This window comes from Ailuropoda melanoleuca, chromosome 5, assembly GCF_002007445.2.
Source record: "Ailuropoda melanoleuca isolate Jingjing chromosome 5, ASM200744v2, whole genome shotgun sequence".
NCBI lineage: Eukaryota > Metazoa > Chordata > Mammalia > Carnivora > Ursidae > Ailuropoda > Ailuropoda melanoleuca.
In genome coordinates, this window is record NC_048222.1 from 27,135,249 (window position 1) to 27,155,109 (window position 19,861).

Genomic DNA, 19,861 nt, shown 5'->3' on the forward strand with positions numbered 1-19,861 from the left:
TGATCAGTCTAGAAAAGGCAACTCTACAGAGATAGAGTGTTAGAGTTCAACATGGAAAGTTCTGAAATTAGACAGTGACGATGCTTGCACAGCTCTGTAAATAGACTAAAAATCATTAGGTTGCATACTTCAAGCAGGTGAATTTTATGGTATGGAAACTACAGCTCAGTAAGCTGTTCGTTAAAAACACATTCCAGTGCGGGGAGGGCGGGAAGAGAGTGGGCTGTGGATGAGCAAGACTGGCTGGGAATTAATATTAGGCTGCAGCAGGGCAATGGACATAAGGGAGCTCACGATGCTATTCTTTCTCCTTGTGTGTAAGGCTGAATCTTACATAATAAATATTTGTTGAATGAATGAAGAGTTCATGGCATTTGCCCCAACCACAAAAACAAGATCTTTGCAGAGTTCCTGGTGAAGCAGAAAGCCACAAATGGGTCAATGTATCCCTGCCTCAGAGGCTTCCAAACGAGGGCCTCTCTGGCACACGCCTGGCCCTCAAGCTTCCTGACCACCTCACACCGATGCTGACATGTTACTGGACGAAGGGTGCGTTAGGTGAGGTTTTAGGAGCTTGGATCTAGAATGGAGGACCAGAAGGCTCCACCAATGAGATCTTACCCAACCCAGCCCTGAAGGCTCCGCCCCCACTCACCGGTCACGGCCACGGCGGACACGGGGCCCTTGCGCTGCCCCCTGTGCAGGCCGTACAGGTGCAACTTGTACTTGCGCCCCGGCTCCAGGCCCCCGATGGTGACCTCGTTCTCGTCACCCCTGACACGCACCACCTGCGGCCGCCCGTCCCCGTCCTTGTACTGCACAGTGAAGGCATCGAAGTGGCCCTGGGGCACCGTCCAGGAGAGGCTCAGCGAGTCTGGGGAGGATCCCGTGACCGTCAGCTCCCCCAGGAGGGGCTCCTCAGGGGGCTCTGGGGCCTCCGTGCTGGGTTCTGTGGGGCTGGGCGTCTCCTCCACCTCGGTGGGGCTTGGGGTCTCTTCCTCTGCAGCTGAGAAGGAGAGACACAGAGAAGGTGAGGCGGATCCCCAGGAGATGTCCTCAGGTCTTGGGAGAAGGATGGAGAAGCTGTGATCATGTCTGGGGGCCCCCACATTCAGCTCAGAGATGCCCATCCTTGGAGCTGGGTGGGCTTGCTCAGCTGACATCTCACAAACATGCCAGGGAGCCTTTGGGGTCAGCTGTGGGGAGTCCTGGACAGCCACCAGCACAGGTCGAGGAGGCCCTTTTCCGCACGGGAGGACCCCTCGGGCCTCAGGGAGCCCCGTAGGTGTGGAGAGGCACAAAGGGCACCATGGCTCAGCCTCGAGCAGAGGGGGCCTCCTGTACCCCACTCCTCCATCACCTGAGAGAGGGAGATCCTCCCGCTGGCCCCACCCCAGGGCTCCCACCATCCACTCACCTGTCACCCCAATGGCAGAGACCGGGCCCACGCGCTGGCCACCGTGAAAGCCATACAGGTTCATCTTGTACTTGTGGTCTGGCTGCAGGCCTGAGACGGTGACCCCATCCTCATACCCTGGCACGCGCACCGCCTTGGGCTGCCCGTCCCCGTTCTTGTACTGGACCAGGAAGTGGTCAAACTGGCCCTCGGGGACAGTCCAGGAGAGGTGCAGGGAGTCGGGAGTGGCGTCGGTCACGGCCAGCTCCCCCAGCCGGGGCTTGATGGGAGGCTCAGGGGCCACGGTGGATGGGGCTTCGGTGGTCATAGCCTCGTATTCTGAAGTGGACAGAGACATATGGGGACAAATGAGGACATGCAGGTCAGCATAGAAGGGGTGTCTTACAAAAATAAGATAGTAAGGAGCAGAGAGTCACCTTCCCCGTCCATCAATGCCAGCCTTCTCGGGCCCATAGCCTCCTCATTTCACCCCTCCCCACACCCCTCCCCCTCTCCCACTCTCTCCAGCACCCACCTCCCCTGCACACTGTTCCCTAGGCCTCCTTCCGCTGGGGTCTCCTTGGCATCTCACTCCCCCTGGCTCCTGTCTTTGCTCCCAAACAGCTCAGAACTCCCTTCCCCAGCCAGAAACCTGGAGTCTTCCTGGATCTGTTCCTGCCCCAGCTGCCATCAGACTCCGAGTGTCCCCTCAAGTTCCTCCTGGGTCCCCCACACGGGCAGCCCCACCGGCCTGGCTTGGGCCCCACCCAGCCCCGTCGCCTCTCACCCGGGTCCCCGCGTCCCCCCGGGCTCCCTGCCTCCCTGCCCCTTCCGTTCCTCACAGGGGCCAGGACGACCTCTCACTGCACATGTGATGGCGTCGGCCTTAGCTTCGCGTGCAACAAGCCTCTCCGTCCCCGGACAAGCCCCTGGCTTCGGAGCTGCTCCTGCTGCTCCATCCCCCCCTAGAGACTCTCTCCCCCGCTTGGGGATCTCACACAGGATCCTCCCAGTCCCTCTCACGGGCCGCGATGCGCCTAGTTTCCAGCCTTGGCACCAGCTGTGACGTGGATCTGACTCTAAGGCTGTCACCAAGCGAATGCCTGCCCAACCTCAGGAGTCCGCTGTCCCGTGGACACCCGTGGGCAGGCTGCCTTAGCCATGCTGCCCAGTCTTGGCCTGGCCCTGGGGCTTCCTGTCACATGCACACACCCTTTTGCCTGATTGCTGGTTCACAGCCTGTCCCCCTCCCTGCCCGGGAGCCCCATCTCGATAAGCACTTATCTCTCTGCCATGATCAGGTTCACGCAGTGAACTCCCACAGCTCTTGGCTCGGGGCACCCAATCTTGTTGGCCCACGGGAATCAGGAGTCTGACAGTACCCAAACCATGAGGCCTGGAGGTGTTCGGTCAGGATGCTACACACTGAACCCCCCGTGTCTTCTCCCCCAGCCTCCAGGGACCACAGGGAGACAAAGCCTCTGGGAGGAATCAGGGACGTCAGTACAACTCTCTCCAACCAATACTAAGAATGTGTTCAATTCCTTTGTCGTGAGGAGCTCTGCTACTCAAAGTGTGGTCCTCAGACCAGCAGCACCAGCATCGCGTCAGGAATATAGAATCTCTGGCCCCAGCCCAAGCCTGTGGCACCGAAATCTGCCCTTTAGCAAGATCCTCAGGCTGTCTGAATGTGCAAAAGAAGATGTCCTGCCAGCATGTGTGTTTTCATGCCCGGGGTCATAAGGGACAGTCCTGTAGGGCCTGCTTTCCCCCGGGGCCCCGCCCCCACTCACCAGTCACGGCCACGGTGGACACGGGGCCCTTGCGCTGCCGCCTGTGCAGGCCGTACAGGTGCATCTTGTACTTGTGCCCCGGCTCCAGGCCCCCAATGGTGACCTCGTTCTCGTCACCCCTGACACGCACCACCTGCGGCCGCCCGTCCCCGTCCTTGTACTGCACAGTGAAGGCATCGAAGTGGCCCTGGGGCACCGTCCAGGAGAGGCTCAGCGAGTCTGGGGAGGATCCCGTGACCGTCAGCTCCCCCAGGAGGGGCTCCTCAGGGGGCTCTGGGGCCTCCGTGCTGGGTTCTGTGGGGCTGGGCGTCTCCTCCACCTCGGTGGGGCTTGGGGTCTCTTCCTCTGCAGCTGAGAAGGAGAGACACAGAGAAGGTGAGGCGGATCCCCAGGAGATGTCCTCAGGTCTTGAGAGGATGGAGAAGCTGTGATCATGTCTGGGGGTCCCCACATTCAGCTCAGAGATGCCCATCCTTGGAGCTGGGTGGGCTTGCTCAGCTGACATCTCACAAACATGCCAGGGAGCCTTTGGGGTCAGCTGTGGGGAGTCCTGGACAGCCACCAGCACAGCTCGTGGAGGCCCTTTTCCGCCGGGAGGACCCCTCGGGCCTCAGGGAGCCCCGTAGGTGTGGGGAGGCACAAAGGGCACCATGGCTCAGCCTCGAGCAGAGGGGGCCTCCTGTACCCCACTCCTCCATCACCTGAGAGAGGGAGATCCTCCCGCTGGCCCCACCCCAGGGCTCCCACCATCCACTCACCTGTCACCCCAATGGCAGAGACCGGGCCCACGCGCTGGCCACCGTGAAAGCCATACAGGTTCATCTTGTACTTGTGGTCTGGCTGCAGGCCTGAGACGGTGACCCCATCCTCATACCCTGGCACGCGCACCGCCTTGGGCTGCCCGTCCCCGTTCTTGTACTGGACCAGGAAGTGGTCAAACTGGCCCTCGGGGACAGTCCAGGAGAGGTGCAGGGAGTCGGGAGTGGCGTCGGTCACGGCCAGCTCCCCCAGCTGGGGCTTGATGGGAAGCTCTGAGGGTTCATCCTCCTCTTCCCTTGGGACTGAACAGAGAGACATGAGAGAGAGAGAGAGAGTAGGACCTGAGAGAGGGGCAGGGTGACCATGAGGACCCGCTCTCCTCTGGGCTCTCACAGCCACTTGGAGGAAGCAGATATGGTGGAGTTCTCCTTGCTCACCTGTCAGAGCCTCGATGTGGGCAGGACCCACTCGCTGCTGGCCATGGAAACCATACAGGTTCACTAGGTATCTGTGCTCAGATTCCAGGCCAGAGAGAATGACGTCATTCCGGTCACCATCTATCCTGAGTATTTGGAGTTGCCCATCTTGGTCTGTGTAGTGGACCTCGAAGGAGTCAAAATCGCCCTCGGTCTCGGTCCAGGAGAGATGCAAGGTGTCTGGTGTGGCTTCCTCCACAGTCACCTCCCCTAGGTGGGGTTCAGGCCCTGGAGGACTTGGGGCCTCAGCTTTGACAGGTTCTCTGGGGGCTGGTTCAGAGAGACAGGTAGAGATGGGTGCCTGGGCTGTTTCCACAAGGCTCTCCAAGGAGAGGGAAGGAGGGGAGGAGGTGAAGGCTAGAGGTCAGTAATAAAAAGGACCAACTATGGAACGGGGATGAATTCTCAAAGCATTATGCTAAGTGTTAGAAACCAAGCACTGAGTATGTATTGTATGATTCTGTTAAGTGAGAGGCTTACAAAGGCAAAACTGTAAGGAGAGAAAGGAATGAGTGGCTAACAGAGGCTGGGATTGGGGGAACCGACTGCAAAGGGGCACGGAGAAATGGGTTCTGGAGTCAATGGGAATGTTTCATATCTCAATTGTGGTAATGGTTTCATGACTTACATATTTACCAAAACTCATTGTTCACATAAAATTGTATGTGAATTACGCCTCAATAAGGCTATCCCTTCCCCTAAAAGAAGGGAAAGAGGAAGCTCCGAAATCCCCTGGCTCAGTCAGACCAGGAGGGCTGAAGCCGGAAGGAGGGGCGGCGCATTGAGGCCACAGCCTCACTCACCAGTCAAGGCGATGGCAGAGATGGGACCCACGCGCCTGCCCTGGTGCAGCCCGTAGAGCAGCAGCTTGTACCTGTGGGCTGGGTCCAAGCCCGAGACGCTGACCTCCCCGAGGCTGCCCTCCACAGGGACCACCTGCGGCTGCCCGTCCCTGTCCTTGTACTGGACCACAAAGGAGTCAAACTGGCCCTCGGGGACCGTCCATGCGAGGCTCACAGAGTCTGGTGTCACGCTGGTCACCTGTAGCTCCTCCCCGAGACGGGGCTTTGGGGGCTGCTTTGTTATAGCATCATGCACACCACTCCAGGACTCTGAGATGGAGACAGAGGGGGCGGCCGAGCTGTTTCTGGTAGCCTGCGGGACCTCCAAGGGCAGGGCTGAGAGGTCTAGTGACAGGGATTTGCCATGGCTGAGACCTACAGGGCTAGTGCTATGGGGCTGTGTGAGGAGAATAAGGATGCTAATGGCAGTCAGCACAAATGACCACCTGCTTCCCTGGCCCGGCTGGGTATTGCCCCATCCTGGGGGAGCTCCAGGAGCAGAGCCTGGCCATGCGGGGATGCTCTCACCTGTGGTGCCTTCAGCAGTGAGGGGGCCATGACGCTTCTTGCCCAGGAGCCCATAAAGGAGGAATCTGTACTTGCGGCCAGTGTCCAGAGGGGTGACGGTGACTGAGCGCTCATGGCCCTCCACAGGCACCACCCGGGGCCCATCCCTGTCCTTGAACTGGACCACAAAGGAGTCAAAGTGGCCCTCAGGCACTGTCCAGGAGAGGCGCAGCGAGTCCAGGGTGGGATCTGTCACCCATAGCTCCCCAAGGCGGGGTGGGGCCCCAAGGCTGGCGTCACCTTGGGCAGCTGACAGAGAGGAAAGATTGTGTTTATTTTTTTCCAGAATGACTCTTTGACTGCTTCCCGCTAGAGTTGGAAAAGCCCAGGACTGCCCAAATGATCAGTGCTTCCTCAAAGTATTTCCTTCACCCTCCCATCTCTGCCACCATCCCCAACGGGCCCATGCCTCCCTGCACTTAGCCAATGGGACATCTCTGGGAAAAAAAGAATCCCTAGCTTCCTGCTTATCTTCTTCCTCCTGCCGTCCACACCCTTCCCACCTCTTAGACACTATTTTCCTATCAGGGTGCAGCTTGGTTTACTTATTTCCTTCCACCAAGGAGCCTACCCTTTGTGATTTGTCTGGCCCCTGGGGAAATCTAAGGGTCCTGGGGACAGGGAAGGGGCAGAGATGATGAGTGTAGACAGTAGATGAGAAAGCAGGATGTGATGATGGAGGTGGCCCTCACAGGGTCTAGCGGAGGAGTGGGGGCTGCCTACTTGGTACGGGAGAGAAGGAGGGCAGCTCACATGGAGAAAGGATCTGGTGTCTGCCCCAAAGCCATCCTGAGGCCTGAGAAGGAGCTGGCCTGTTGCCTTCTTGGCCAGGGAGGACGCTGACAGCATTGTTATTGCTGGAGTTTTCTGGCATCAGGGCGCCCCCAGGGGCAGGGGAGGGCCTGGACTGAAACCCAGGAAAGGGGCACAGCTGGGCTGGGCCCGAATGGGCCTAGCTGGGCAGCCAGCCCTGGGCTCCTCTGCTTCCCAGTTTCTGAGGCTCCGGGAAGAGGGCACAGGAGGAAAGGGGCCCTCTGGGGGAGGCAGAGAGGGGACCTGATGGGCTTGAGCCAGTAGAATAAGAGAGTGGGTGATGGCAAAACTCTCAGGAGGTAAGGGCTGCACAAGGCTGAGGGCTACAAGGCCCAGGCAGGGAGAAAGCGCTCCTGACTGCCTTTGCCCTCCTCCAGAACCCCCAGTCTCCCATGTTCCACCTTCCAGGAAGGGTCCTGAAGGGGCTTCCCCCATTCAACAGCAGTGGAAATTATGAGAAGAGAGGAAAAGTCAGCAGGGGACATAGACTCAGGACCTGGCCCTGTTTTTCTGGTTCTCATCTGCCTTGAACCAGGGTAGGCAGTGTGGCTTTTCAAACAAAACAGAAGAGGTGAACACAGGGAAGACCAGCAGAAGGAAAGAGACGAGACAGTGTGAAGAAAGGTGGGCAGGGTGCTGGGGGTTTGGGGGGCTCTCACCTGTCTTTGCCTCCACAGAGACTGGGCTGCGTCTCTTCCCATCCTGAAGCCCGTAGAGCAAGAACTTGTACTTCCTGCTGGGCTCCAGGCCAGGGATGGTGACCCCGCGCTGGTCTGTGGGCACGGGCACCACCCGGGGCTGCCCGTCCCTGTCCTTGTACTGGACCACGAAGGAGTCGAATTCACCCTCGGGGACCGTCCAGGAGAGGGTCACGGAGTCTGGGGTCAGGTCCGTCACTGTCAGCTCCCCCAGCCGTGGCTCCTGGGAGGACTCCGTAGCTGGGGCCGGGCGGAGGGGAGCTAGGACCCAGGAAAACATAGAACATGGCTGAGATATTGGGCAGGAGACTCCCCCACCCTGATGGGCTCCTGGGCTCCCAGGGCCTCAAGGGGGCCTTGAACTAAGATGAGACACAGTCACAACTCTATTTTCCCTGACCTCTAACTGAAATGTAGCATTTCCTCTGGTGCTCAGTATAGGCACCAGTCACTGCGGTGCCAGCGTACCTGGGACTGTTTTCATGTCACCTAGAATGACTGCACAGACTTCAAAATACCGTTCCCTACTTCTAAATGTGGGTATGTTATGACACATGCCCCTAAGTCTCATTATTTAATTAACTCATGAAGAAGTTCCTGTAAATCATAAATTTGAATTAAAAATATTTTGATAATTGAATATCAATATAATTGGTTTCCTCTGTAACCCTATGCACTTATGTTATAGATTTTAAAGCTCTGATCTGAGAGGGGTCCATGGGTTTCATCAGAAATGGCGGCAACCTGTCCCCAGGGACCCAAAAGCAAGGGCCACTTCCAGCGGAAAGGAAGGCTACAGCACTCAGGGCACTAAGGGCCTCGGAGAAGAGATTCAAGGGATGTGTGTCATTTAAGCCTAACAAAAAGGAACATCAGGGGGAGGTGGCAGCTGTGGCCAAGTCACAGCAGGGTTTTGAGAGAAAGGAAGGGAACAGCTGTGGACAATCAGTGGAGACAGACAGAGTCAGATTAAGGTCAGATGGAAGCAAGACATTCCTGCCTGAGGGAGAGGGCAGAATGGAGAGGGACTGGAGGGCAGGGAAGGTTCTAGCCTGGGGAAGAAGCCACGGAGCCAGACTGCAGTGCCTGTGACCTCAGGAAAGACTTATGGAGACCATGGAGGCAGGACCTGAGAGAGGGTTTGTGGGATGAGGGGATTCTGGGTAACCAGGGATGGGAACTGCCTCACCCCTGCTCACTCACCAGTCACGGCCACCACAGAGAGGGGGCCCACGCGCTGCCCATCATGTAGCCCATAGAAGTTCATCTTGTATTTGCGTGCAGGCTCCAGGCCGGCGATGGTGACCTCACGCTGGTCCGCGGCCACAGGCACCACCTGGGGCTGCCCATCCCTGTCCTTGTACTGGACCATGAAGGAGTCAAACTGGCCCTCAGGGACCGTCCATGCGAGGCCCACAGAGTTGGGGGTCACATCTGTCACTGTCAGCTCTCCCAGGCGTGGCTCCAGGGGGGGCTCTGTGGCTGGAGTCTCTTCTGGTTGTGGAGCTGAGACAGAGATGGCGGGAGGCCGTTAGGAAAAGCTCCTCTTTCCCTTGTTAGTAATTACGTTTGTTGTTTTTGTGGTGCCCACAAGGTGGTTCTGATGTAAAACTACACTGACTGGCAACATCTTTCTGGACACAGTGCCTCACTAAGTCCCCGCCAGGACCTGGGGCCGTGCTGCGGTTGGGGAGGGGTGTCACTGAGACCCTGGGAAAGTGGCTGAACTTCCATCTGTAGGTCAGTGGCTCCAAGTCCCCTCTCCCAGGACCCGCAGACTCATGCTTGCCTGGCACCTTCCTTGGTTGCCTGGTCTGTGTCAAACTCATGAAGTCCAAAACCAAGCTCGGGGACTCCCCCCACACCTGCTCCTTCACGGCCTCCCCACCTCAGCAAAGCCACCGCTTCATCCTGGGTGTCGTCCCCAAGTCCCTTCATACCCTGCATCTAGTCCATAAGTAAGGTCTGTTGGCACTACCTTTAGAAGCTGACCTCCCTCGCTAACTCCACTCCCCTGCTGCCATCTCTGAGCACCACCGGTCTCACCCGACTACACGGGTCTCCTCCACCCCCACCCTCCCTCCGATCCACGTTAACGCATCAGTCAGAGCCTGTTCCAGCAATGACTTCCATCTCACACCTGCCCCCCATTCCAAACATTCCTGGCTTGTCCACAGAGGGTCAGGGCACTTCCCTCTGCCCGGGATCTTCTTCCCAAAGGTGCACATGCCTTGTCCTGTCCCTCCTTCAGGTCTTCCCTCAGGGAGGCCCTTTCCCACCTCCTTCCCGCCCATGCACCATCTTGCCTGCTGGACTCTGCTCCTCTCCAGGTCTCATCACTGTCACAGACTGTACCACAGACAGATTTGTGAGGTCTGGCGTCTGTTTCCCTCTGCTAGAACGTGAGAGCCCTGGGGCGGGGGGGGGGGGCTTTGCCTTGCTCACTGCCGTGCCCCGGGCACCCAGCACGTAGCAGGTGCTCCACAGCCGGTTATGAAGTTAACGAGTGCTCTGCATGACTTGGCTGGGAAAGGACCAGCTCAGGACCCCGTGGGCCCCAACGCCCCAGAATCAGCTAAGTCTGGGGGCACTCCTCAGTAGTGACCAAACTTGGAAAGTGGTCCCAAAAAGTAAGACAGTGGAGGAGGTGGCTGGGTGAGTGTGGCTCCCAAGAGCCGTTTTCTCTGGCTTCTGTGGGAGGATAAGACCGGCTCTAGACAGACAAAAACCTGTTTTAAAAATGGGCTGTTTGGGAGGCTTTGGAAAGACAGAACTGAGTCTGAGTGGGGAGGGCAGGGATGAAGGCCGCTGAGGGGGGCTAGGAGCCGCGGCCATGTTATCAAGCGTCTGCTAGGTACCAGGAAGCAGGTCTGGCAGTGTTTCATTTTCCTTCTAGGTCTGATCACTCCTGTCGCATTCACTTCCTGCTCCCTTCTGCCCTCTCTGTACTTCTTCCCATGAGGAAGAGAAACTCCCTCACCCTCAAAGAAGCCTTATTTTGTGGCTTGGCTTAACTGGAAAAGGTGGAATTATCACCACCCATGAACATGGCGGTCCCCATGCTGCATTTGACATAATCTTTTTCTAATTTAGAAATGTTTCTAACCGGCTGGATACACCTCATCTCTCCTGGCAACGGTAGAGCACACACCGCGTGCCAGGCACAGCCCCTGGGGTAGCTCAGCAAGTCCGGCTACCCATCACCTTCCTGCTTTGACAATGAACATCATGCTTGATCACGAAGCTAAGAACCAGGGAAGCCACAAACAGAACTCGGTCTGTCAAATTCCCAAACTCAATTTTCCTTTACTGCACTGCCTCCGTCAGTGCCCAACACAGTCTGTTTTTCCCTGGGGACCACGGACAGGTATTCACAAAGCCCAGTGTGTCTGCCTGGGACACACAGCAGACAGAGGGGCACCGTAAGAGAAACCTTGGCAGCATGTCTGGGCACGGCACGAGCCTCTGCCCTGTTACTTCAGTCTGCAGGACAGTAACTCTCGGGGTGGCTTTCCCCTCTCCCTACTCTCAGTGCTAACTGAAGAACAAAAAGAAAATTAGTAGTAGAAGGTTCTGGAAACTAAGTCAGGCAAGTCACTGTGAGGTTGGGCTTTGTGGAAGTACTGGAACCATGCTCTGAAAACTTGTTTCTTTGCTTTTAAGCTTTTAAGCTTTCCCCTTATAGTAAAAGACATTTTTGAAAAAGGTGTGTTTTTGAGAAAAGGGAAAAGGGACGCCCCTTGCTGTGACCAAGCTGGACAGGTTGGCAGGAGGGCCCCAAGTCCCAGTGGCCCGCCTCGGTTCTGGCCCTGGTGCTGAGGCTCTGGAGAGGAGGTCCCCGGGCTGGGTCCTTTGTGCTGCCAGAGGGCCTCATACCTGGGCCCAAGAGAGGGGATGGAAGGGATGTCCCTCTTTGCTATAAAGTCACTCACTAGATGAACGGTAAAGGAACTTTCCAGCTGTACTGATGAAGAGGCTGATGTCTAACGCACATCTGATCAGCTAAGCAGCGGAACCAGCCAAAGGGGGCAGAGCAGACCCCAGACTAAGGACAATTATAATCATCCTTATGGCAATGCTGACAGCATGTGTGCTTTGTGCCTGACCCTTTCTTAGTGCTTCATGTCTGTTAACTCATTTAATCCCCACTACAGTTCTGTGGAATGGCTGTTACTATCCTGCTTTTCACCTGGGGAAACAGAGGCACAGAAAGTTTAAAATTGCTCAAGGTCACAAAGCTGGTTATAGCCCAGCCCCCAGTGAACCGCTCTTTCTGGGTCTCCCCCAGGCAGTGGGGGCCTCATGCTACCACTACAGCAAGGGAGAGCCACGGCCACGGGGAAGCTGGGGGCCACCGGTGGGAGGAAACGGAAGCAGGCCCTGCCCCCACTCACCCGTCACGGCCACGGCGGACACGGGGCCCTTGCGCTGCCCCCTGTGCAGGCCGTACAGGTGCAACTTGTACTTGTGCCCCGGCTCCAGGCCCCCGATGGTGACCTCGCTCTCATCACCCCTGACACGCACCACCTGCGGCCGCCCGTCCCCGTCCTTGTACTGCACAGTGAAGGCATCGAAGTGGCCCTGGGGCACCGTCCAGGAGAGGCTCAGCGAGTCTGGGGAGGATCCCGTGACCGTCAGCTCCCCCAGGAGGGGCTCCTCGGGGGCCTCTGGGGCCTCCGTGCTGGGTTCTGTGGGGCTGGGCGTCTCCTCCACAACCTCCTGGGGGGCTGAGAGAAGAAATGGGGGTTACAGGCTTACAGTGTGACTTGCTTTGTGGGTTAATTATGACAATAAAGTACATTCAGCAAATAAAGTCCCGAGGCTGTAGCCTTTGGAGTTTGGGCAGCCTTTGTATTAGCCATTCAGTGACTCACGGGAGAGAGAGCTGAGACAGGCCCCCCCCCCCGGCCCCTGTCAGGTACTGCTGGCAGGATGGTATCGGTGCGTTCTGTCTGGGTGGGGGTCTCCCCTCACGTTTGAGAAAGGAGCTGAGATGGGCAGAGAGGAAATTCTCAGGAATTTTCTACCTTGTCCACAGACAGTGCTGACCTCTGGAATTCGAGGGGGCAGTAAGGCCTCTTCCCATCTGCCTTCCTCCCTTTCAGCTCCAATACCTCCCCATGGTTATTCAGTGACCCCCACCCCACTTACCAGGACACCAGACAGAATGTGCCCTGGCTAAGGCCTCCCTGGGTAGCCCTGCCCCTCCTTCCACTTCAGACAAGGGTGGGACAAAGATGTGGGGGTGGAGGGGCTGGGGAGGCCGTGCTCCTCCCTGGCTGCCTCTAGAATCACAGCCTGGAGGGCACCTATCCACTGTCTGGCAACTCAATCTTCACTGAGGTTCCATGGAGTAGGGAGACTGGCTTCTGTCACCCACTCCCTGGTCCGTGGAGTACTGCTCAGGGGACAGGAGACTGAGGAGGGAGCAGGCAAGGATGGGCAAGGTAGGAGAAGAAATAAGGATAAGAAATAAGGAGAAGAATAGGATACTGGGAAGGGAGAGAGTCAGGGAGAAATAGCAGCTCGCTCCTGAATAGCAGTTTTGATGTGCCAGCCACTGTTCTAAGTATGTATGTTTGTACACTGACTGATTTAACTCTAAGGACTCTGTGAAGCAGGTGCCATTATCCTCACTTGACAGATGTGGAAGCTGAGGTTCAGAGAGGTTCAGTAATTTACACAAGGTCCCATAGGCAGTGAATTGCAGAGCTAGGCTTAAAATCCAGGCATTTGGATCCAGGGCCTATGCTCCCAAGTGTGAGGCTACACAACCACAGAAATGGTGCTGACCAGGAGGAGGATGGGCAGGTGGAAGAATGAGCGGGTGGTGGGGGGAATGAAAGGGAGCCCTTTGCCCTGCTCCCATTTGGCTGGGAGTCAGGGATTTGGGGGTCTGGGACGAAGCCTTTTCACACCAGAAAGAAGCTGGGGGAAACAAAGGACTCTTACGCCTTGAATCTGCCAGCTCTGTGCAGAGCAGCAATGGTGGGAGGGTGCGGGCAGCTGGTGATGGAAGCTCAGAAATGACGGCAGCCCCAGCCAGGCTGGGTAGAGGAAGGAGCCCGGCAAAAAACAAGGGGAAGGGACACAGTGGCTGAGGGTATCTGTGGGGAGGACAGCCTGGGGTGGAGGTGTCCCAGGTGTTTGGAGTGCAGAAAATGGGACCTCTTCTTGGGGGATGGAGAAGCAGGGCCATGGAAAAGGCCAGGGGCTGGTGGCTGGATGAGAGGTCCTGGGATGTGGGGAAGTAGAGGGTAGAGGCCTGGCAGGATTGGAGCCCAGAAGGAGAAGGTGGAGGGAGGTCTGAAGGAGCCCCCAGGCCAGATCCTGCTCGGAGGGAGGCCTGGGCGGCCCTGACTCACCTGTGGTGGCCACCACGGACACAGGCCCCACACGCTGCCTGCCATGAAGCCCGTAGAGATTCATCTTATACTTCCGGTGGGACTCCAGGCCAGGGATGGTGACCTCGTTTTCATCCCCCCTGACTGGCACTGCCTGGGGCTGGCCCTGTGCATCCTTGTACTGGACCACGAAGGAGTCGAAGGAGCCCTGGGTCACAGTCCAGGACAGGCGCAGGGAGTCTGGGTTTGCCTGAGCCACCAACAGCTCCCCCAGCAGGGGCCGCTCTGGGGACTCTGGGTGGAGGGACTCCGCTCTCCGCTCTGAGGCTGTAAGTAAGAGGATCCAGTGAGGGCTGTACTGGCAGCCCCAGAGTGGGGTTTGGGGTTTGGATGGGCCGTTGTACCTGGGGGGTCACTATTCAGTTAGCATCAATTAGGAGTGCTGAACTCCTGGGAAGTCTGGCACAGCCAGGGTATGACACATCTTATTGGCCTTAGGGAGCAGCTGAATGGGATGGAAGGGACCCAGCAGGACGGGGGAGGTTGGCTCTCCCTCAGCCTGGGAGCGGGGCCAGGATTTGGAGTCAGCCATCACACTGGGAGGCCCCACCTGGCTCCTGGCTGAGGGCAAGTGTGTGGAAGGCTGGGAGGGGTCACGTGGGGGCTCCGGTGGTTGCCACTCACCGGTGGTGCCGTCGGCTGTAAGGGGGCCGTGCCGCTTCTTGTCGGCAATCCCAAACAGAGTGAATCTGTACTTGTGGTTAGGGTCCAGCGAGGAGACGATGACCGAGCGCTCGGGCCCTTCCACGGGCATCACTTGGGGCTGTCCCTCCCTGTCCTTGTACTGGACTAAGAAGGAGTCAAACTGGCCCTCAGGGACCGTCCAGGAGAGGTGCAGTGAGTCTGGGGTGGGATCTGTCACCCACAGCTTTCCTAGACGGGGTGGAGTCGCTGGGCTGGGATCACTCTGAGGCACTGGGAAGAGGGGTAGAGAGAAAGGAGGAACACAGGTCAAAGGAGGAAGGGACTCCATCTCCCACATAAGGATGTTGTGTGAGGTTGTGCAGGCTGTTCACTGCACAAAGGTGCATGGCTGAGGGAGCACCGAAGGACTGAAATCCAGCCGGCCTCTGCTTGCCTAGCTGTGTGCCCTGGCACAGAGCTGTGTGCACCTAAGGAAGAGTGCCCTCCTCTAAATGGCACAGAAGCACTGTATGGATTAGTGTGGCCCTGACTCTCTGCCGCCTGGTGAAGAGCTTCAGAGAAAAGGGAGCTCAGCCATCTCTTTCTGTGTCCCCATAGTCAGGGAAGTCTTCCAGGACAATCGACTGCTTCCAGGCCTAACCACTAACTGGTTTCTCCTCCAAGAGAGGGAAGTACCATCTTTGGAGCGTTTTTTTTTTTTTAAAGATTTTATTTATTTATTTGACAGAGATAGAGACAGGCAGCGAGAGAGGGAACACAAGCAGGGGGAGTGGGAGAGGAAGAAGCAGGCTCCCAGCGGAGGAGCCCGATGTGGGGCTCGATCCCATAACGCCGGGATCACGCCCTGAGCCGAAGGCAGACGCTTAACCGCTGTGCCACCCAGGCGCCCCACATCTTTGGAGCTTTTGAATGCAGGAGAGCCTCCCACACCTGTGTACAGGGCCCCACCTCCTTCTCTCCTACTCTGTACCACCGAGCCTCAGGCCCTACCACTGTGACCCTGGCATTTGCAGGAGCTCCTCTCCTTGACTGCTAGTTCTCTCCAGCCTCCACCCTCCCTCCTTGCTCTCTAGTCCCAGCCCAGGTTCCAGAAAGAGCTGTCTACACTGGTTGCAGCCATGTCCTCACCTCCATCACTCTCTTGATCGAGCTCCACCCTCCCCTGGCAGCTCTCCCCAGGGTCAGCAGTGACCTCGCCATGGCTAAGTCCTGTGGACGCTCTGTAGCCCTGAATCACTCGTGCGGAATCTGACACGTCTGACCGCGCCCTTCATTTTGGCATCCAGGACACCACTCTCCCTGGCTGTGCCCCTCTCCGCGAGTCACCCCCTCGGGCTACCCTCTTCCTCTGCCCATGCCCTGAGTGTTGGCTACTGTCTCTGCTGCCACACCCTCACTCTGGCTCCTGTCCCCCCATGCTCCCTCTTCAAGCCTTCTCTCTGCTCTCCAGAACTGTGAAGGCAGCAGTGTTTACCCGTGGCCCCGCCATTTGCTACTTAAGTGCCCTCTCCCTCTCTGTGCCTTGACTCTCCTCCTCTACAAACGGGCATGCCTCACAGGGCTGCTGGAGGCAGTAAGTGCACTGATACACTCACATCCTGTTAACAAACGAGAGGTTTATCGAAGTGTCCCATGCTGTGCTGTTCCTCACCTCTGCTGTTCTTTGCCTCAGCGCACAGGACTGTCTGTTCTAGAAACAGGGGAGTGCCTGGGCCTCCTCATTGTCCTTCACCTCCCACATCCAGTCTCGCTGCCACCATCCCAGGCAGGCCAGCATCATTTCTTGCTGGCTCTTAACTCACTTCTCTCGCTATTCTCTGCAGCAGCCCCAAGTGTTATTTGTAAGATAAGTATCAAATCATGTCATTCCCACTTAAAGCCCTTCAGAAGTCCCCCCCGCCAGTGCCCTCACATGAGCTCTAAGCTCCTCGGTCAGACACACACAAGCCCAGTCCCCTCAGCTCCCCAGGTGCCCTGCTCTCTATCCAGAGGAAACAGACAGATTCTCTTCCAGGGCCACACTCACTCCTGCCTCACTCTCCATGGCTCCCTCTCTCTGCACTGCCCTCCTCAACCTCTCCGCCTAACCCTCCACTATTTTCCCTTCAGGATTCATCTCAGGCCCCACGGCCTCCAGGAAGCCTCCTGGAGTTCCCAAAGCACTGGGAAGACCTCCTTCAAGACCATGCAGGGGGCAGGGATAGAGGTGTGTGTGACTGCTCTCACTCACGGATCTTGGCTTCAGCCACCAGGGGGCCATGCCTCTTCTTGCCCAGGAGCCCATAGAGCACAAATTTGTACTTGCGACCAAGGTCCATGTTGGTGATGAGTGCCGAGCGCTGGGATCCTTCCACAGGTATCACCTGGGGCCCATCCCTGTCCTTGTACTGGATCACGAAGGAGTCGAACTCGCCCTCGGGGACTGTCCAGTGCAGGAGCAGGGAGCTGGAGGTCATGTCAGTCGCTGTCAGTTCGCCCAGGCGCGGTGGGGCCAAGGGCTTCCCAGGCTTCACCCCTTCCCTGTCTGGAACGTGGGGGCAAAAGTAAAGCAGGTGGATTCAACCACTGCCTCGTCCCTGGTCTCCTTCCCTCTCTCCTCAGCCCACTGGGTCCCTCCTTCCTGGACAGCTCCAACACTCAAAGCCTCCACTTCTTCCCCCTTGGCCTCTGCAAGCAGCCCTCTCTGTTCTGCAGGGAGAACTTTAGCCCTTCCCTCGTGCTAGCTTCGGCACCCCTCGCAAACGTCCCAGGCCCACTCCACATCAAGAGGTCTGGGGGAGTGTCAGGTCCCCCTATTCTTCCTGAGTCAGGACCTCCTCACTGCCCCTCTGGAGCAGCGGAAGCCCCCTCTGCCTGCTTGGACTGTCCTCTCCCTCGTCACCCTCTCTCCTAGCACTGAGCCTGACCGGAGTGGCAGGCAGAGCGGCTACCCGAGTCCCAAAAAGAGGGACTGGGAGGGAAAGCAAGTGCTTCACTGGTTCCGCCAACCTCCCCCATCTCCGAGGCCCTGCTGGCTGCGGAGCTCCCCATGCTAAAGAACCCCCATGCCCAGCAGACACGGGCTGGTGCGACCATGGAGCGCTGTCCACGGCAGGCCGAGCTCCGGGGGGGGGGCACCATCCTAGCCTGCCCAGGGAGGGGGTGGTAGGGCTGTGGGGAAGGGAAGGAGAGGAGGGGGCTAAGGGCCAGTATCCTCAGGGCTAGAGGCCTTTCCACGCCTACCCTCAGACACCTATGAGTGACCAGGAATTGGGGAGGACACAGGGCAAAGAAAGCTGCAGGTGGAAAGCCAGAAGCCCACAGCCTCTCTCTCTGACTCCCTGTCCCACCCTATGACTTTCTCCTCCTGTTCTCTTTTCCCCTGCATTGTTCTAGGACTCCCTCCAGTCCTCTTTCCTCTGAACCTTCAACTCCAACCTTCTCTCTCCTTGTTTGCTCTTACCACTCCAACCCAAATACCAGCCCAGCCCTTCAATCCCTGTCCCACCTCTGAAGCCCTGATAGCCCAGCTCCTCCCCCATCCTTAGGACACTGAGCAGAGCAGAGTTCAGGATATACCCATAATGCCTTGGTAGATGAGAGGGGCAGAGGGCTCGCCCTCCGGGGGGACCCCACGAAGTGACAGCTCATAGGGGACTCCAGGAGGGGGTGAGGGCACCAGAGCCTGGCGGACGTCCCCTGGCAGTAGTTCCTCATGTGCCCCCGGCCCCTCGGGCATCCGAAGGCGCAGCTGGAAGTGGGCAAACGTGTCAGGCTGAGCAGTCCAAGCGACGTGGAGCTTCCCTGTCTTGTCTCTGCCCAGTACCCTCAACTCTCCCAGCTCCTGGGGACGCTGCTGCAGTTCAGGGGCCCGGGCCCCTTGAGTTGTGGAAGGGCCTGAGGGAGGAGGCTCATCAGTGGCCCCCAAGAGGCCTGAGGGAGAGGACCCTGGGAAAGGACAGGGTGAGAAAAACAGAAGAGTGGAGAATGAGAACAAGAAAGGAACTCCCAGCCCCCAGGTTCTGCCTTCTGGCCTCTAAGAGCCTACAGAACCTCCCTCTTCTGCTTCTGAGTCCACTCCCTGGGCCACCGCACCCACCCAGTGGTCTACCCAGTCCTCCCAGTAGCCCTGTCCACCACATTTCTTAACAGACAGGCCTGCAGGCAATAAATAAAAGAAATAAAGCTGGCCATTCCTCCCCTCACAAGGATCCTATGGCCTCCAGGACCCACAGACTTCCATGTCCCTCCCTAAGCACATCCCCCTCCCCACGGGGTGGTGCTCTTGGCTTCCATTAGTGCTGCAGTGAGAAGCCTGGAAGAAAGGAGGAGATGTGGTGTTAGGGAAGGCAGATGCAAGGGAAGAGTGGGTAGTGAAGAGAGAGGGAAGAGAGAGAGTGTGTGTGTGTGGGTACGTCCAGCTCAGGTGGCATCTGGGCCCTAGGGGGAGGGAAGAATAGGTCCACCACCCTCCCCGTGGCAGGCAGAGAGCATCCCCCCCACCCCCCGAGCCCGGCTTCGTTCCTGTGGAAGAGACAAGCATGAAGTGAGCCAAGAGGTCTGGAAAGGCAGCTCAAGAAGCAGGGGTTTCACCTCTCACAGACACAAGCTTCAAGGCCATCCCCACATAGTTCTGAGGTGTCCCTTTGAGGTCAAGGCCAAATTGTGGAAGACAGTAACCACGGACCACAGCCTTCAGCCACCTCACCACAGTGAGTCAGAGTGGGAAGTGACAGTTTCACGCTGGTGCCCCACTCACATTGCTCCAGTGAGTTTTTGTAGACCCGCCTCCTCCCCCCCAATGCCCAGGACGGCAATCCTGGTAAAGTGTCCAGGGAACCCTAAAGACCAGCTCTCCTTGGCCCCGGGTAACCCTGAGGCCCCTGGGGTGGAGATGGCTTCTAGGGACGCGGGAGGAGGGTATGCTTTGTGGTGGGGTCCCCTGGAGCCTGGACCGGGTAGTGCTTGAAGGCCGAGGGGTGTGGTGAGGGTGGGGTGGCGGTCTGAGCAGTGAGGCGGTGGGAGGAACTCTTGGATGCGGCCTCCAGTGGCAGGCGAGGCTGGGCAGGGGGTGGGTGGTCCCGTGGCCCCAGCCCATGCTACCTGTGGTGGTGATGAAGGCGTAGGACTTGGAGGTCTGCCCTGCCCGCACCCCGTGGACCTCCACGTGGTAGGTGGTGCCGGGCCTGAGGTCAGGTAGGCTGACGGTGCGCGTGGTGCCCGGCACTGTCAGCTCCCCGCCGGGGCCCTCTGCCGGCGGCTGGGGCCACCAGCGCAGCACCACGCGCTCGAAGTGGCCGCGGAGCCCGTCAAGGGACACGAGTAGTGCGCCGTCGGCGGAACTGCCCAGCACCTCGGGCTTGGGGTGGCGGGGCGCGGCCACCCGGTCGACGCCTTCGGGCGAGAGGCCGTAGATGCCCTGGTTGGAGTCCCGCTTCCTGGTGCCGGGGTCGGGGCTGGCGGTGGGGTGGGGGCGATGGGGCGAGGGG

General features: G+C 58.2%; 1 protein-coding gene across 1 annotated transcript in view; it reads right to left on the reverse strand.

The window, feature by feature from the left end:
* The window catches only part of TNXB (tenascin XB), a 67,373-nt gene that overhangs the window by 30,367 nt on the left and 17,145 nt on the right, over positions 1 to 19,861 (reverse strand). Inside the window, 14 exon segments of the mRNA XM_034660499.1 lie at positions 656 to 1,006; positions 1,418 to 1,735; positions 3,190 to 3,540; positions 3,948 to 4,250; positions 4,386 to 4,694; positions 5,228 to 5,536; positions 5,795 to 6,082; positions 7,306 to 7,605; positions 8,548 to 8,850; positions 11,739 to 12,071; positions 13,710 to 14,015; positions 14,373 to 14,663; positions 16,624 to 16,917; positions 17,952 to 18,320. Coding sequence (XP_034516390.1) covers positions 656 to 1,006; positions 1,418 to 1,735; positions 3,190 to 3,540; positions 3,948 to 4,250; positions 4,386 to 4,694; positions 5,228 to 5,536; positions 5,795 to 6,082; positions 7,306 to 7,605; positions 8,548 to 8,850; positions 11,739 to 12,071; positions 13,710 to 14,015; positions 14,373 to 14,663; positions 16,624 to 16,917; positions 17,952 to 18,320 — 4,425 coding nt within the window.